We start from the raw sequence: 16,833 nt of genomic DNA, 5'->3' as shown, positions 1-16,833 counted from the left end.
ACTATCAAGGTAAAAGAGAGGCTTGAGGGTCAAGATGTTCAAAAAATGTAAGAACAGAGGGCCAAAGGGGAGTTTCAAACACAGCATCTCTGATGCCATTTTTCTCTGTCTGGAGACAGGACAGTAAAATGGAGTGGAAAGAGGTCCTATCACACTGTTAGGATTTCCCCAGTCCAGCTTCCTTCTCATGGCACTTTGCATATTCATCTTGACAGAGCCTGGCAAAGGTTAACAATAGGTTCCTTGACACCATGGATGTATTAATTAAAACAGACCCAGCATGGCTGTCCTTTCACTCTCATCCCAGTGGTTATACCACAGAATTGCTGAACAAAACCTCAAGCATCTCTCTTTTTATAGGTAAGACCTGATGGGTTAAGAAAGATTTCTGAGCAACTGCAAGTCTACTATAGGGGAAGGAATATTATAAATAATATAATAGATCCTACAGGTGGGGAAAAATAATCAAAGCCTTACACATCCCTACAACTCCAAGGTAAGGCAAAAAACACTGGTAAATTTGTAATGCAGCTTATAGAGGGATGGGATGGAATGGGATGGGATTAGGATTCCATCTTGAGAAAGCCCTTTCTTTAAAACCAAGATGAGGAAATCTGTAAAGCATAATATGAGGAGTAAACCCATCAGCTGTGGTCAAGAATCAGTGAGTATTGCTACACAGCTGCAATGATGTAAGAAAAAAGCAGTAACTGTAACAGTACATTAGAATTTGCATCTAACATCCTGGAAAAGATAAAATATCATCTCGGCAAGCTTTGAATGTCACCTCTGCAAAAGAAAGATGAACACTTTTGTAGGTTACTTCAGAGTCATTTTGGTATTGACAGTTTTTCCCACAAGGAAGAAATAATATCCAAAACCTGAAGCACAGTGTCCCATTTCAATGTTATTTCCTAATAACCATGTAAATAACTCACAGCAGTACCCCATGGTGAAGCAAAGCAGACAGCTCTTCATACTTTATATATTCTATGTACTGGTGACTTTTTCTTAACCTTGTGATACCACTGGACTCAGAAGGTGGTAAGAAAGCATATGAACTCATAATGTACTCACTCCAAATACCCTTATGAAGGAAGAACATGCAATCCTAGGGAAACATCCAATTAATAATTTTGCTTTTAGATCATTAAAGATGCAATACCATGACAGTAATTTTACTCACAGAAATTACATTAAGCTTTTCTCTGGTATGTATGACCAATGTGCTTTGCATGCCAGAATTAAATCAACATATTATAATGTTGACTCATATATAAAATGGTTATGAACAGGAAAATAGTAAACTGAGAATGAAAAATCTCTAGGATGGGGAAAAGGCTCAAAAGTTGTGGTGCAGGCATGATTGGAATCGAGTAAGGAGAAAGGAGGCTCTTAAGAATTCATGTAAAGGGGGCATTAATGTAAAAGGGGCATCCATGTACGGGGTATAGGATTTTATATCCTGCTCCCATATTAGTTTACTCAATAAAGCACAGGACCAAATCTATTCAGAGTAGCTCTTCATTTTTAACATGATGATATAAATGCCCAAGATTAAATTAGGAGTCTGAGTAACTAAATAGTGATAGCTTTATGGGAAGAAAAAGGCTTGTGGAAACAGCTTGTAGAGTCAACAGGAACTGAGCCATAATAAAAGCAAAAAGCTACACTTACAGCACAGAACAGGAAAAAAGGATTTTGTTTATTGGTACATATCCGAGAGGTGTACAAATGTTAGCTGGTGCCAAATCAGAAGGGTAATTAATGCCTGGAAGTACAGAATCTCTTACTACTCCCTCTTCCCAAAGAACAGGCATACTTTGGGACTCTGTGCTCACTTTGATGCTCCAGGATTGATTAATTAATTAATTAAAATTATTAGATCCCAAATTCCAGGACTTCTAGTATTTTCCAGCCATGTGTGGAAAGAGTTCATAATTAACCCACAGGCAGTAATGCAAGACAGTGATGAAGTCTGAAGAGCTCTAGGCTTGTCTGGATATATTGCTGACAACTGTCCTGGAATAAACCTATGAGTTTAGGATCACACAAAAAATAGTGTTTGTCTGTATGCACATAAATGGTAGGGTTTGCAATTTTAAGTAGGCAGCATATTATTTAGTACAAGAAGTGCTAGGAATTATGATTGCACAAATAAATTCACAACCCTACCAGGAACAATCAGTTGGCATGAAAGCAGTATCAAGACATGGACAGTCTATATATTTCTTCAACTTAGAACTCTGAAGATTTACAGACAAAAGTTACCCAATATCTGATCATATTTAACAAAAGCGTGCTGAAGTTGAAAAACCAAGATGTAGTTAGTGTACTTTGTCTTGAGGGGCACTATTATGAGAGATAAACACTAACAAATACACACAATCTAAGACCTATGTAAAAGGCTTTCACACAAAAGCAAAAAGCTAGTTCTGTCTTTCCTAACACAGGTAATTTAAACACAGAAGACTTACAGAGAAAATCATGGGATTACTATTGCTTATTTTTCTTTAAGTCCCTAAGTAATTTCAGCAGTTGTCAGAGGACTTTAGAAGTGGAAGAAACAATGTATTTGTGCATAAAAAAGAAGAGAAGGAAACCCCAGAACAATGTCTTTTTAATCAGACACAAAAAATACTCTGATACAGAAGGAATTTCAGCAAGTATATGAGCTACTGAGCAGCGAAAGCAAAAGCTGTTAAATCATAAATTCAAGGCAGTAAATCACAGTTCTCTTCATATCTGGCTTTGTGGGAAAAAAAAACAAAAACAAAAACAAAAAACAAACAAACAAACAAAAAACCAGGGAGAAATTCTCCAAACCAGAGCCTGGTATGCCAAGAATTTTGTAAAAGGGTGCACATACCAATGGCAAAATGAACACTGGAGTGCACATTTAATCTCACTAGGAATGTCTCTGATCAGCATTAGCCAGGAAAACACCTTGTCATGCAGTAGACCAGAACACTAGTCTACTAGACACTCAAGTGAACAGCAGAGTTTACACTCCAAGTTTTTATTATATTAGTCTGAATAGAAAGGTACCATACTTTTTCTCTAAATGGCTTGATATTTATTCTTCACACTACTGGAGGTGGAAAATAGCAAAACAAAAGAAAAATGCTTACAGAACCCAAACATGACACATACAACCCTGTAATATTCCCCTGGACTCCCTGTGTTTCCTTCAGTGGAAACACAGTTGGTTTCACTCCTACAGACTCTGTTTATATACACATTATAGCCCAATCCTGTGGATAATTAAAGTAAACTTGGAGCAAGTAATCCAACTGAGGCCAATAAGCATGCTAACAAGTATACAGTCACACAAACAAATGTTTGCAAGTTGAGTCTGACAATAAAAATATATTAACTCAGATCTCTTAAATTAGCTATTCCCATTAAATTTTAGCAGTGCACATGCTTCCACTAACTGGAATATGGACAGCATGCAAGATGACTATTGCCTTCTGGAGACTGAAGCGCTCCTTTCAGGATTTTGTCTTGCGCAAGGTATCAGATCAACGTAACGCCCATGCCAGGAGCTGGACAACTTTATCTTATCTCAACAGAAGCATGGTAACAGCCTTTTAACAAACAAGAGACTTTGGTGCTAAACAGGTATTACTCATTTCTTCTTCTATAGTTCACCCCTTTGTCATACTGGAAGCTGCACAATCTCTAATACAAGTAACTTTACAGAAACAAGTGAAGTGTGTGTATCTACCCTCTGCATAGGAAAAGGAGTGTTGCACTCGGTTAAACAACTTAAAGATCCATTTAACATTGCTATGTATGAGAACTAGAATGAATGAAACATAAACAATGATAAATGCAAGCAAGACTCAGTTACAGGGTCAATTCTACTCCATTCAGGTGCAAGGCAGAGACACAGGTTTATCTTCAATCCCTTTATCCCACAACAGGTCCAAATTATTTTGCTGAAATCCATGCACAATTTCTAAGGAAACTTAGGGGAATTAAGGAGGGGATTCACAAAGGCTGGCACACCAACTCAGAAGCTGCCTCAATTAGCCCAAGTGAAAAAAGGAGAGGAACTCAAGCCCTGTCTCTTTCTAGGACTTAAAAAAAGTTAATTCAACTACTGGAAGGGACTTTATTTTACTCAACATTCAATATATGAGCTATGCCTCCACAAAATATTTACAAACACAGCTGAGGGGGCACTGCTTATATTAACCATAGATGAGCTTATTAGGGAAGTGTCTAGGACATTAAGTCACAAGGAGGTATCCTACCTGTTACACTGTGGGGTGATACCAACATTACACTATATCATGTGAAGAGCTGGCAGGAGTGCAGCCCTGTCTGCCAGATGTGTGCTGCAAATGCCCGCAGGATTCAGTGCCATGGGTGAAATTGCTGGAGAAAGGCCTGGCCATGCATCCCACCAGCAGTGATGAGAGAGGCACTGCACTGCTTGGCATAGCTGACAGACAACCTGGGACCTGCCCAGAGCAGCTTCCGAAGTGTCTGGGCACTCCAACAGCAAGAGCTGCAGTGCTGGGCACCTGGCTGAAAGCACAATCAGCAGCTTGCTGGGGAATGATTTAGGGCTCCCCATTTAGAATCCAGGCGCCTGCAAGAGGAATGCCCTGAGAATCCTAAGTTCATTTCTACTGCAAACAGCTGGATAGCATTTCTAGCTATAACCTGAAGTTGCTTTTAAAACAAGCACCTTGCAGATGTACTCAACAGATCCACCATGAGCACATTAACCAAGGGAATGATATAAGAGCATTTTGCCACCCTAACTGCAGCAATTGCTGGTCCAGAATATTAATATTAAACTAATCTTATGTGGGATGTAGCAGACCTGGATCACAGGGAAATAAATTACTTTTTAATTAAATGGAAGAGGGGTATGAATAAAGAACACGTCACTTTCAAAAGCTAAGCAAACAAAGTCATCATCTACAGGGAATAAGATCATAGTTAAATAAATATATTTTTTGCATAGATATACTAAAAAGTACCTGCTTTCCTTTTCATTCTGGCTTTTTTTTCTCAGTGGTTACTTTGCCGAGAACTTCTATGCCCCTGCTTAAAGGCAGCACCACCTGCCTGTGGAGGGAGCCTACCTGCCACCAGAGACAGCCAGAGATCTCTGGGGCTGGCATGAGGCTTAGTCAGCCCTTTACCTGATGAAGTCCTTTTACTCATTCCTAGCACATATTTTATTAGAAAAATCAAAAACCGAAACAGGCTGTTTGTTAAAAAATTTGACATATCATTAACTACAAATGAAATCTAAGACTCTTCAAAGCATATGCACAGGACTAAAATTGCTTTCTTTAAAGCCAAAGGGAGCTTACCCTTGACCTTGACAGGAGAAGGGTTGAGTGAGCTTGTGTTAACGATGAGTACTTTTGAAAATCTCAGGCAAAGTGATGAAACAGTAACATTAAGAAGGCTGACAGAAAAAGTGGTGTACTAATATGGATTTATTTACCTTGATCCAGTGCATTAATGCTTATTTCCTACACATACAAACCTTATAGCATAAATCAAATTAGGTCCTTCTCTAAATATAAATTGGAAGGAACACCGAAGCTTCACTTCAGTTTTCAGCAGCAAAGATTGTCAAAACACATGTACAACTCCTTTCCAAAACATCAAGATATGAGGTTTTCTCATCTGCAAGAATGAATTACTTAGTTACAAGTTTTCTCAGTTACTTTGGAGCATGTGTTACTGTGTGTCTGAGGAGCACAAGGGACATTAATTAGCATCAACAACTTTATTCACAGAAAAAGCAAGAACAGGAAGAAAAAACAAAACTCTGACATTATACTGGAACAATGGCCTAATGGGAAAAAGAAGCAACAAGATTGGTTTTCTATTTACACAATTGCCAAGTAGATAAAAATTTGCTTTAAAAATCTTGTATACAAAAACAATAAATCTTCTAAAAAAAGAAACTGTATCACTTAGAGGTAATGAGAGATATTTGAGTACTTTACTTCTCCTTCACATAAACAAATATATAACTGTAAACAGATATGGAATGAAAACTTAGTTGCATATGGCAGTGCAGGGAGGGCTTCAAGATGCACTAACCATGTGTAATTAACTGCATCCTAGAGGAACCTCCTGACCTTTGCCATACAAGTGACATTTCCTGGCGAGAATTAAGTCACACCACTGCTGATATTCTCAGTTGACAGGCAAAAAGAGTGTGGAGTCTAAACTAGTAATAGCTTTCCAGATGTGGAAGTTATTTTTCTCTGAAGGTCAAGTCATGCTACCATGTCAGTGCAAGGAAGACCGCATAGCACCCATTCTTTCACCAGAGAGAACATTTTAGTCATCAGTGGCAAGGCCTTTGTCCTTCTCTGGTCAACAGGAGTCTGGCCTCTGACTTCACGGGAGTCAAGACTTTTACTGAGAGATACTACTTAGAATTTTTAATGACTTTGGGAGGTTATGCAGCCTCCACAACCCAGATAAGGTGAATGTGTTGTCAGCTTGGTTGGTTTTTAAATAGCATGTACAGACTTAATTTATGAAAGAAAACAGATTTTCCTATGCAATAAAAATACAAAAATTAAATATTTTCAGATGATGCTACAAGGTGTGAAGGTGATGCTACAGCTGTGAAGACGTTAAAAGAGAAGCTAGTCAGCTCTGAAACAGAACGTTAATCAAGAAAAAAATTAATAAAAATAAGCCTAGACAATATTAAGCAGAAAGTCTTCTCAGTTACTTTGGAACACATATTAGCATGTGTCTATGGGCCACAAGAGCCATTAACTAGTATTGACAGGATACCTATATTGTTGACATAATGCAAAAATAACAACTGCATCTTCCTTTTTTATGCTTACAAGTGGCTTTACCAAGCTGCAGGATCAAGTCCTTACAAGAAAGTTTCCAGTCTGCCAAAAAAAACAATTATCACTATCTGTACAAAGCTTCTTCAATGGCTGCAAACAAGACCAACTGTGGGAAGTTGGAAACAACTAACAAAAGATCTCAAAAATCATACAGGATTGCATCTATGCATGTTTTTGGAAATATAAAACATGGGCATGATTTTATCATATTGTGGTGCAAGTTGAGGAGAAATATTGACAGAGAAGACATTTTGTCTAATGGAAAACTACAGGTAGTGAACTCTGTAAACCATTTGGAATGGACATACTCCAAGATGAGAAACAGTACTGTAAACTCCGGGAAATAAAGATACTTAAATAATCAGAGCGAAAAAAAAAAAAACAAACAAAAAAATTATTTGCATGCTGCTGCATCCCTGATATGATGCTCATCTACATCTATATGAATGTATGAATACAGAATTCTGGGAAGAAAGGATTCCAAGATGGTAGGTTCCATTAATGGACAAAACCAGCTCATTCTCTGGCCAGAAACAGCAAGCAATACAGAGCAATAGGAGAGTAGTTATACCCTGATACAGATTATGCTGAGTATCTGGTGTTCAGACTAAACACTGCTGGAATGTTTCACTTCTAACTGGTTCTAGTCTGGTCCTATGGACCCAGAGACCATTTTCCAGTTTAGATTAACCTGAAAGAAATCTAAATCAAACACTCCCATTCACTTAAAAAACACATTCCTAATCTGAACTTGAAGTCACACATACAAATACAGAGTACCCCATGTCAGCAGCTGTTGTATTTGGAATACAATCTTATATACTGAGCTCAGAAAAGTTTGACACCAAAGTTACAAATCACAGAAAAAATTAGGTTGGGAGGGACTTTTGGAGGTCATCTACTCCAACCTCAAAGTCAGGCCAGTTTCAAAGTCTGATCAGGTTGCTCAAGTCTTGTAATATTGAGTGTTAGGTGTCTCTGAGGATGGAGATTCCAAATCCCCTTTGGGCAATCCAACCTGGTCTGCAAACTCTAGTGGCCAGTGCTTAACTGTCATGTGAATTTTTAAAATTTGATTCAGTCACACTTTCCCTCACTACAACTTGTGGCTACCACTTCTTTTCCTTTTGCAACATACACACAGGAAGTGTCTGACTCCAGGTTTCCTGAATCAACTTGGCCTTCTATCCTCCAAGAACACACTCAGTTTCAGCCTTTCCCCGTAGTTTACACTGAACTAACCACTTCAGTAGTGCTTCACAGGACTCTAGTTTATCAATCTTTCATTTGTACTTGTTGCATAAAGCTAGGAAGAGTATTTTCAATACAACCTTCTCATACCAAGTATAGGGGAATAATCACTTCCCTCAGCCTCCTTGCTGGCTTTGCTCTTGCTGACGGAGGTTTGTGTGTGGTTAGTCTTCATCATTATACTTGTTGTCTTTCAAGACAACCACTATTTTTATCTGGATTTGCAACTGGCCAGTCAGTGCTATCTTGTGTTATTTTGTGGGAATTTTGTATATCCCAGGTGCAGGACTTCACACTTCCTTCTCCTGAACATCACAAGGCTCTTGCTGGCCCATTCATCCAGCTTGCTGGGGTCCCTCTGAGAGGCAGTCCCACACTCCTGTGTCAAATTATCCCCAAGGTATGGAGTTATCCTGTTTTCCAGCTTCAGAAGGTCATAGAACACTAAGTGACAAGTGAGCAAACAAAGTTAATTCACCTAGAAACATCCTGAAGATACAGACACTCCCATCACCCAGATCTCTGACAAAGATTGGCCCCACCGTCAGCCCTGAGAAACATAATTCCTGATTAGCCACCAGTTAGATGGCCATCAAATCTGCAACCACAATCCTCTTAGACTGGTGTTCCGATCTTTCAACCACTGTGCTGGTCACCCATTGAGTCCATACCTTCCCAGCTAGCCACAAGAATGCTATGACACTGTGCTGAAAACCTTGCTGAAGTCAATTAAGTGAAATCTGCTGCTGTCTTATTATAAAAGGCAAGAATCAAGTTGGTTAAGCTTGGTTTAACTGTAGCTGCTCCCTGTTACTTTACTGCATTTTGTGCATTTGGCTTTCCACAGCCTACAAACATGACAGAAATCAGCCTCTCAAAGACATAGACATAGTCTGGCTCACTCAGATCTCTCAGATACATCATATCTAGCTCCATGGATTTGTGGAGAACACTGCTTAGACTCAATCCCTTCATTTAAGATTACCAAGCCCTACAGTCATCTTTAATCTGCTGAAGTATTATTATAACAATATGAGAGAGTAGTGAAGTCTGATGATTGGCCAGGTCTTGGCAACCTTTGTGATCTAGTCCTTTGGGAAGTAGCAAACTTTGGAAGGCAACAAATCTGGTCAGCACATGGATGTCTCCACTTCTTATACCAGGGAGTCTTTAATACCAGTTACCCATTGCTTCCTCTTAGTGGCAGTGGTTAAAAGTAGTTGATCAGGCACAGGTGGCCTAAACACCTCTTTTGCCAGAACTTGCTCCTCCTTTCTTGTTTCCAGGTCTATGTGTTTTAATAAATCTATATTATTATTATTATTATTATTAGCCTCACATATTTGTGTTACTGAGTACAACACCAAATATAGGTATATCTTTCCAATAACTTACCTGAAAGAAACTGCTTGAGGCTGGAAATTCTACTTCCTAACACTGACGCCTAAGATTCAGGCTTCTCAAAGTGAAAATGTCAGATGTAAGCAGCATAAAACCAGCTACTTATGAACATGGCAAAAAAAGAGAGAAAGCAGATACTCCTTAAATTGAAAGAAAAAGAAGGAAAAAAATATCTATAAACACATTAAACTAGAAATATATACACAGAATGCTCCATAGTACCAGAGATGTCAATTACTTGTCCATGTCGTCATGCATACGGTTAATATTGAGTGTGTGCACAAACCTTTACTGCCAGACTTCACAGATCTCGCTGCGGTCAGGAACACAGCCAAAGCCATAAATGTAACACCCGATTTTCAGGGGAGATGGGAATGTGGAAAAGAGTTTGGGAAATTCTCCTATGGGGATGCCTTTGAACTGCTCCAGATAACCAGAGAACATTTCCTGTAGCCTCCAGGCATTAAGATGTGGCACAAGGGCATTTCTTCATCTCCAGGTCAAGAAAGTGAGGCCAAGGCTGCTAAGCCCATCCCCTTCCTTCAGACATACATGGGAGGAAACTCCCCCTTCTGCCACTGGACTATACAAGAGAGGGGAGGGAAAGAGAAGAAAGGAAAAAAACTACTGTCTTCTGTCCACCATTTTAGAGAGAGAAAAGGGATTCCTCAGCTGCTTTTCCTATCTTTCCTAAATGGAAAAGGCAAGAGATCAGGCTGTTTCCTTACTGCATTAGATGGGAGAGGAATCAGGATAGGAAGAAGGCAGGAAGCAGCCAACCAAAGGTAAGAAGATATACTAAAATTACACATATACTAATGCCTCTGCATTTGAATCCAAATTCTTAGAAATCCACAACCCAGCTGTGGAAAAAGGACTTTGGGAAAGCTGAAAGGGGATGGAAGGATGTCTGTCTTTCTCGGCATAAGTACATGTTTTGCTTTGTTTTGCATTTGCATGCTTCATCAAAAGGGTTACACAACATGAAGCTTTCTATAGCTGTATGACAACACACACTCCCCACACATCCAGGGAAAAACTTCAACCAGACTAAAATTTGTTCAAATTAACACTCAAGTCTAGCAGGACACTAATGCTTACTAGGTACCCCAACAAAATTATGGATTAGAAAATATTCCCTGCCTAGTTGTGAGAGTACAGCTTTCCCATGGCAATTCTGATACCCTAAATTCACTAACATTTGCCAGATAGAAGCAGCTGCTCCAGGACTACTTTAGAAATGCCGTATCTCACTTTTTTGTTCTCAGTATGCTGCAATTTCCTGTGGAATGAGAAAGTCATCTATACTATAAAGAGGTGCAATACTAACACTTTTAGAAGTAAATTATTTTACAGCACGTGTATTATGGAGAGAAATATAATACTTGGGCTGAGAAATTCCCAAACAGAGAGAGATTAGAAAAGCAATCTGATAAACACGATCAGAACTTGCATTTTTTTAATCAGTGCAAAAATTATTGGGTAACTGTTGCTGTTTGCTGTTCCTAGAAAGAAGGGAATTCTGTTGCCAACAGCTGTAGTTTTTCATAGGAATTATAAGACTATATTGAAGATTTATGTTCCTGACAAAGGCATTAAAACTATCCAAACTAGGGCAGAAAAACCAGAAAAGTCATTTCCCAATGAAACAGACACTTTACTTTTGTTAACTCTTACTATGGCAGAAGTTTTGATCTTTAATACCAGAAACTCATGCTGTGGTTGATATTTATAATGATTAAGTCTTACAATGCCACTCTGCACAGAGTCAACTGGCTTATCACAGGTTGTTATACAAGCCAGAAAGATACCCTATCACCTTTAAATCAATTCAAGTCATAAATACTTACCTCCAAAAGCACATGACTTTAAACTTCCTTCTTGAGATTTTGGGGTTTTATAACTATTCTTTCCCTAGCTTATGAAAAAAGAGTGAAGGTGCCCTTAGGAGAAAGGGGACCCTAGGCAAAATGCTGCCCTCACATGAAGTAAACAAGCAAGGGGAAGAAATCCTGGGTCTCTCTGCTTCAGTTACATAGATGCAAGTGGCCCTACCTGCCTGCACATCATGTTCCTGATTCTCGTGGAAAAACTATTCCTCATGCTCTGCAGGATTAAGGTTTTCTGTGTTCAATGGAACTACATCAGGTAACAGTATACAGACCTATTATTTTTAAGTCAACTGACATTCAGCAATAAAACGCAAGATATCAGAGGTTTTAAAGTTCATTTATTTGCAAGCAGCCAAACATCATAGTCTGGGTTGAATCCTGGGCCAATTTACAGTTCCATTCTATGCTGTTCCATGAACATTAGACCGAGTTACACAACTTGGGAATCAATAAATCCATTGCCTTGAAAGAATTTGCTCAAAAACTCACAATGAGTCAGTGGCAGCATCTTGCCTAGATCTCAGACTTTGGCTTCCATTTCGCAGTTGTTTGGTCTACCAGATCATATTTATACAATAGCAACAAAATATTTTTATATCTGACTTTCTGAAATTGCTGTTTGTTTGATTTGTTGGTTTGGGCTTGCTTTTTACTAGGATAAGAAAATAAACTAAAAGTTTCTAAATAATTATAGCTGTGATTTTCTTTAACCAACTATACTTCTCAGTTGAAGGAAGGATAGAAAGCTTGATCTCTTTGAACAAAATGCAAAGTAATTCAAAGACCTGCACAAAAAAATCACTGTGTACATGCCAGTTTTCAGGTTCAGACAGACATAATTTTAATTACTGACTTTAAAAATCCTACATGTAATCACTGAGAAGCAAAAGACAAAAATAAAACCTTCCATCAAGGATCAATTTACTACCACTTCTCAGTCCTGCAAAAGGGTCTGTAAAAACACAGGATATTTTCCTTAACAGAATTTTAATTGAGCATAAGCAACTGAACAGAAAGCATTCCATTTCCATAGTATTTATGATCCAAAGGAAAAAAAAAATTAATCTGGGGACATAAAACCAACTTTCATTTTAAAAGTTTTAGGGTCTAGAAGGATAGTGTATATGTGGCAAAGTTTTTTCACCACAAATGGCTTCTTTAAAACAAATTACCATTGACAAATGATCACTTATAAGAAGAGTTTCCAACAAGGCAGCGGTTAAGTTATCTAACATGGCACTAGAGAACACACTTAATTTTAAATGTGCTTATAATTTTATTAGAGCCAATGGCTTTTTCCATGCTTAAGGCTAAGCACATGTTCATGGACTCCACCAAGCTTCCAAGTCTGTTGTTAGAATGCAAAGCAAAGCTTTTTATACCAAACCACATTTTCTTGCATGTAATCAGTGCTGATGCTGCCACTATAGTTTCCAATTCATTCCAGGGCACACTCAACATTTATGAGGGCACAGATGGTGCTCTCTTTCTTGGGTTTCTAAAGAACATGCCTAAAAGTTAAAACAAACTTGGCTTTCTGCCTCCTATCCTGTTCTTACTCTCTGTATTGCCACCATAAAAATAACAGTAACCTTTGATCTAACCTGGAAGACTTTTCTAATCAACACACAAAATTTGGCAATAGGACTATCAAGTACTGTCAGCCCACTTGAAACCAAAGAACCTGATATGCAGAAATCCAGCATAGCAGTCACAAGAAATCAAGAGCAGGAATAAGCAATCCACAGAACAATCAGAAAGACAAAAATTGGTAACAATTTTTTCAGTAACAAACTACACAATCCCGACTGTATTTAATGGCTGTGTACGTCTGGAAAAAACACAAGGTTATTCTGCAGCTTTAGCAGAAATTATCAAAGAAAGAGGCTGATTTTGAAGGCAAATAAAGAGCACTAGCATGACAGTATTAAGTGAGCAAGGTCTTTTCCAACACACTCAATGCATGGTTTGCATTATGCTGAGAACTTGCAGGCAGCATAGGACATTTATTCCCAAATTTTGAAAATTATTTACTTGTTTCCAAGCACACACAGAGCAACATACACAGAGACCAACAGAAAGACCAGCTGTCACAATACTGATAATCTCAGATTTGTCCAGCAGATCTTGACAAAATATTCTTGAACATGCAGCTAACTGAGATGCAGGTGAACATGATGGTCAACAGGTCTTAGCCATCCCTCTTCACAGGCTTTCAGTCTCACGCAAAACACACTGACACTGGAAAAATCACATGTCATGTGCATCACAATATGTATGATCAAACTCAAATGGGGGTACAGCAGGAGGGAACGGCTTGGAGAAAGATCAATCAGACTGCTTGGAAAAAATGTTCCCAAGTGAGGCCTATTTCACTACCTCATTGGTAACATGAGGTTAGTAGCCAGTGCATGCTGTGAGAATTTGGGACAATAAACGTGCATTTAAAGCAGTTGTCTTGACTTCAAAACAGCTCAGCAATTGCATGCATAGATTGGTAAAGAAATCACATCTGAACAAACATCAAGTGTAGAAAACTAGTTTTATAAGTACATTTAAATGACAAAAAGCCAGAGATTATACTAAATAATTAGCTTCTAAATTTATTTTAAAAATAAGCAATGGCTAGTAATTTTGCAAGTAATGATCCTAGATATTTGCAGTCCACTAAATATAATAAACTAAATACATCTAAACAAATAGTAGTAAATCAAAATTACATTAAAATCATAATAAAAGTAAGCAAATAAAAACATAAAACTCTGCAAATATAACTAATTTGGGAACAAACCACTAAAACATAAATAAATGAAACAATATTGATATGGATGGCAAAGACACTGTTCTGCAGCTAGTCAAAATTACTTTTTATAGACTACTCCCTTTGAGGCAATGGATTATGGGTTCTCCTATATCCCAGCTTCTCCCAGGGTAGCCTTACCTGATGTCTCCTTGTCTCCTGAAATTCAGCCCTGCTCTTGTCTCAAACTTTGCAATATTTCCTGGTGTTTGAGTAGTTTCCAGGAAATTCAGGCTGTTCCCTTTTCTTGGTATCATGAGTTTACGCAACGCGTAACTTGAAATTACTGGTACATTCAATACTTTTGAAATTATGGCTTGAGAACAAGCTGTAAAATAGCAGCAACAGCAAGCCTGGCCTTACCTGAAGGATCTTGTATTGTTATTTCCTTACGCTTCAGCATGAGCTTGTCCTTAACCCATGGGAACTCCTGTAAGGAATCCAAGAACACATCAAAAGCTTTGGGTCCTCTGGTGGGGAGAATATCAAGGAGCATCATGGTTTTCCTCTGACTAGTAGTTTGGGCTTTTATTTCTTGAACGTGACTGTCTGTGAGAATCCCTTCTTGGTAGAGATACTGAATAACAAGTCCATCCACCAGCACCTCTGTGCAGAGCTCCAGGCGCAGGGAGCGTAAAAGCTGCTTGTCTCTGGTATCCATCTGGCAACCTAGAGTGTGCGAAAAGGAGTAAGGAAATGTGTGAGGATTAAAATAACTTCAACCTTTAACATCCAGAAGTGATATCTGAACATCCAAAAGTGATGTCTGACACCTGCCAACCTTCAGAGAAAACTCCACACTCAGAATCACCAACCTGGCAAAACTACTAAAGATCTCCATTATCTTCTTTCCATTCAGATTTCACTGTCTCACAAGGTAAAATGATGCAATTTCTGGGAAATACTGGACAGGAATAGAACATTTGGCATTGCAAAGACCAGTCCTCTGCTGGAGTGAAACCCGTGCCAAATAATCCTCCTATTAACTGGTTAAGATCCATACTAAAGGCAGCAAAAGCACTTGCCAGTCCTTAAGAGACACAATCCCCCAAAATTAAAGAGATGTTACACCTGACCACTGCTAGAATTACAAAAGCAGCAGCAGGACAGGTACATTCATCTCAGCCAGGCAGAAGCAACAGCAGCAGCAGGGACAGAATCAGCAGGTAGCTTTGGCCTACATGATGCAGTTCAAGTTTAAGAGGGGTAGAAAAGTATCTTATGTACCACGTCGTTCTCACCCTTGAATCATCCTGGAAGATTGCTCTAGAACTCAACTGCTCTGATGAGAAGAAACTTTCTTTGAATTTCCATCTCAGATTTATCCCTTTCTATTTATAGGCATATCTTCTGCCAAAACTGTTCTTTAGCTTAAATAGCTTTTCTCCCTCTCTTCTTATGTGCTCACAGGAAGGGATCAGATGCCCTCTGCCAGCTTCCATTTCACTTGACTAACACTCTGACTAAACAAAAGCTCAAGATGCATTTTATAGCCACTCTATGAAAGAATAATCAGGGTCCAGAGAGATCAAGCAGCTCATCCAAGATCAAGTCAGCAGTCCATGCCAGACCTTCAAACCAAATCAAAGTGTCTAGTCTAGTTCTTAACAACAAACGTATCCCTGAGCCCATTTAATGGCACTTGAAAATGACAGGACAACACAATTAAATACTTTCTCATTACTAAATAATAAAGTCAAAAAATAGCAGCAGGTGTTGAGTGTGATTACCAAGAGGGTTTCTCACAATTAAATTAGGCACTGCTGTTTGAACCGCTAAACTTTGCAAAAACTCTACTTCATTCAGCTTGAGGGTACAAGAAGAGACAGAATTCTCAAAGCTTTTACATGAAACTTGATGAAGTCTTTTTGCCATCAGAGATGCCTGCTGACTCCCAGAGCCCCATCAAAGACTGTGTGGTTGGCCTGGTTGTTAAAATCAAGGAGGGTGACTAACAGAACATACTGGCATGTAAATGCCACCTTGGACAGAATGCAAGAGCACAGTGTCATGAGAGACACTGGAAAACCCTGTCTGTGATATCCTCTGACAAAGCTACTTTCCAAAAATGCTTCCATCAAGTGCTAAAAGCACTGCTGGAAAGTATCTTCCTGGAGGACTCCATCCTTCCCAGGCTATCCAGTGCATTTCTCACCTACTATAGTGAATTTCTAGTTCTTACCTTCTGTCTAGGGATCATGTGGGAATCAAACACTGTAATGCCTATGCTATGTCCCTAAGAAATGCCAGTTTACCCAGCACAGTTCAAACATCAAACACCATCATGGACTGAGACAGTAGTGCAAGCAAGGAGATGGAAAAAGAGCAGGCAAGAAAGAGAAATGGCTTTTCCCACTGAAGCTGAAGATTCTGGTCTCTAACACATAGTACCTTTACACTGTAGAAAGCAATCTCTGGACTACAGCAAAATTCAGGCAGTAAATCCTACCACTTCTTCTTTCTAGGAGAACACCCTTGAGCTCATGAAGCACTTGCAGAGTTCAAGAAAGGCATCCAGCAGCACCTCTGAGGGTGTCATCTCAACCCAGGCAGAAAACTGTTTCACATACTAAAAAATTTTTGTGTTGCATATTCTGAATGGGCCCTGAGAGTCCCCATTCAGGAGCCT

General features: G+C 38.9%; 1 protein-coding gene across 2 annotated transcripts in view; it reads right to left on the bottom strand.

Moving 5' to 3' along the window:
- The window catches only part of CRADD (CARD and death domain containing adaptor protein), a 76,213-nt gene that overhangs the window by 57,997 nt on the left and 1,383 nt on the right, over positions 1-16,833 (bottom strand). For both annotated transcript variants that reach the window (XM_021527987.4, XM_031507591.3), the window contains exon 2: positions 14,568-14,873. In XM_021527987.4, the coding sequence (XP_021383662.1) occupies positions 14,568-14,865 (298 nt within the window). In that variant the 5' untranslated portion in view covers positions 14,866-14,873. The remainder of the gene's footprint in view (positions 1-14,567; positions 14,874-16,833) is intronic.

The sequence above is a fragment of the Lonchura striata genome, chromosome 1A (assembly GCF_050655825.1).
Source record: "Lonchura striata isolate lonStrDom1 chromosome 1A, ASM5065582v1, whole genome shotgun sequence".
Classification (NCBI taxonomy): Eukaryota; Metazoa; Chordata; class Aves; order Passeriformes; family Estrildidae; genus Lonchura; species Lonchura striata.
The sequence above is the reverse complement of the archived record's forward strand: the minus strand, read 5'-3'. Positions and strand labels throughout refer to the sequence as shown.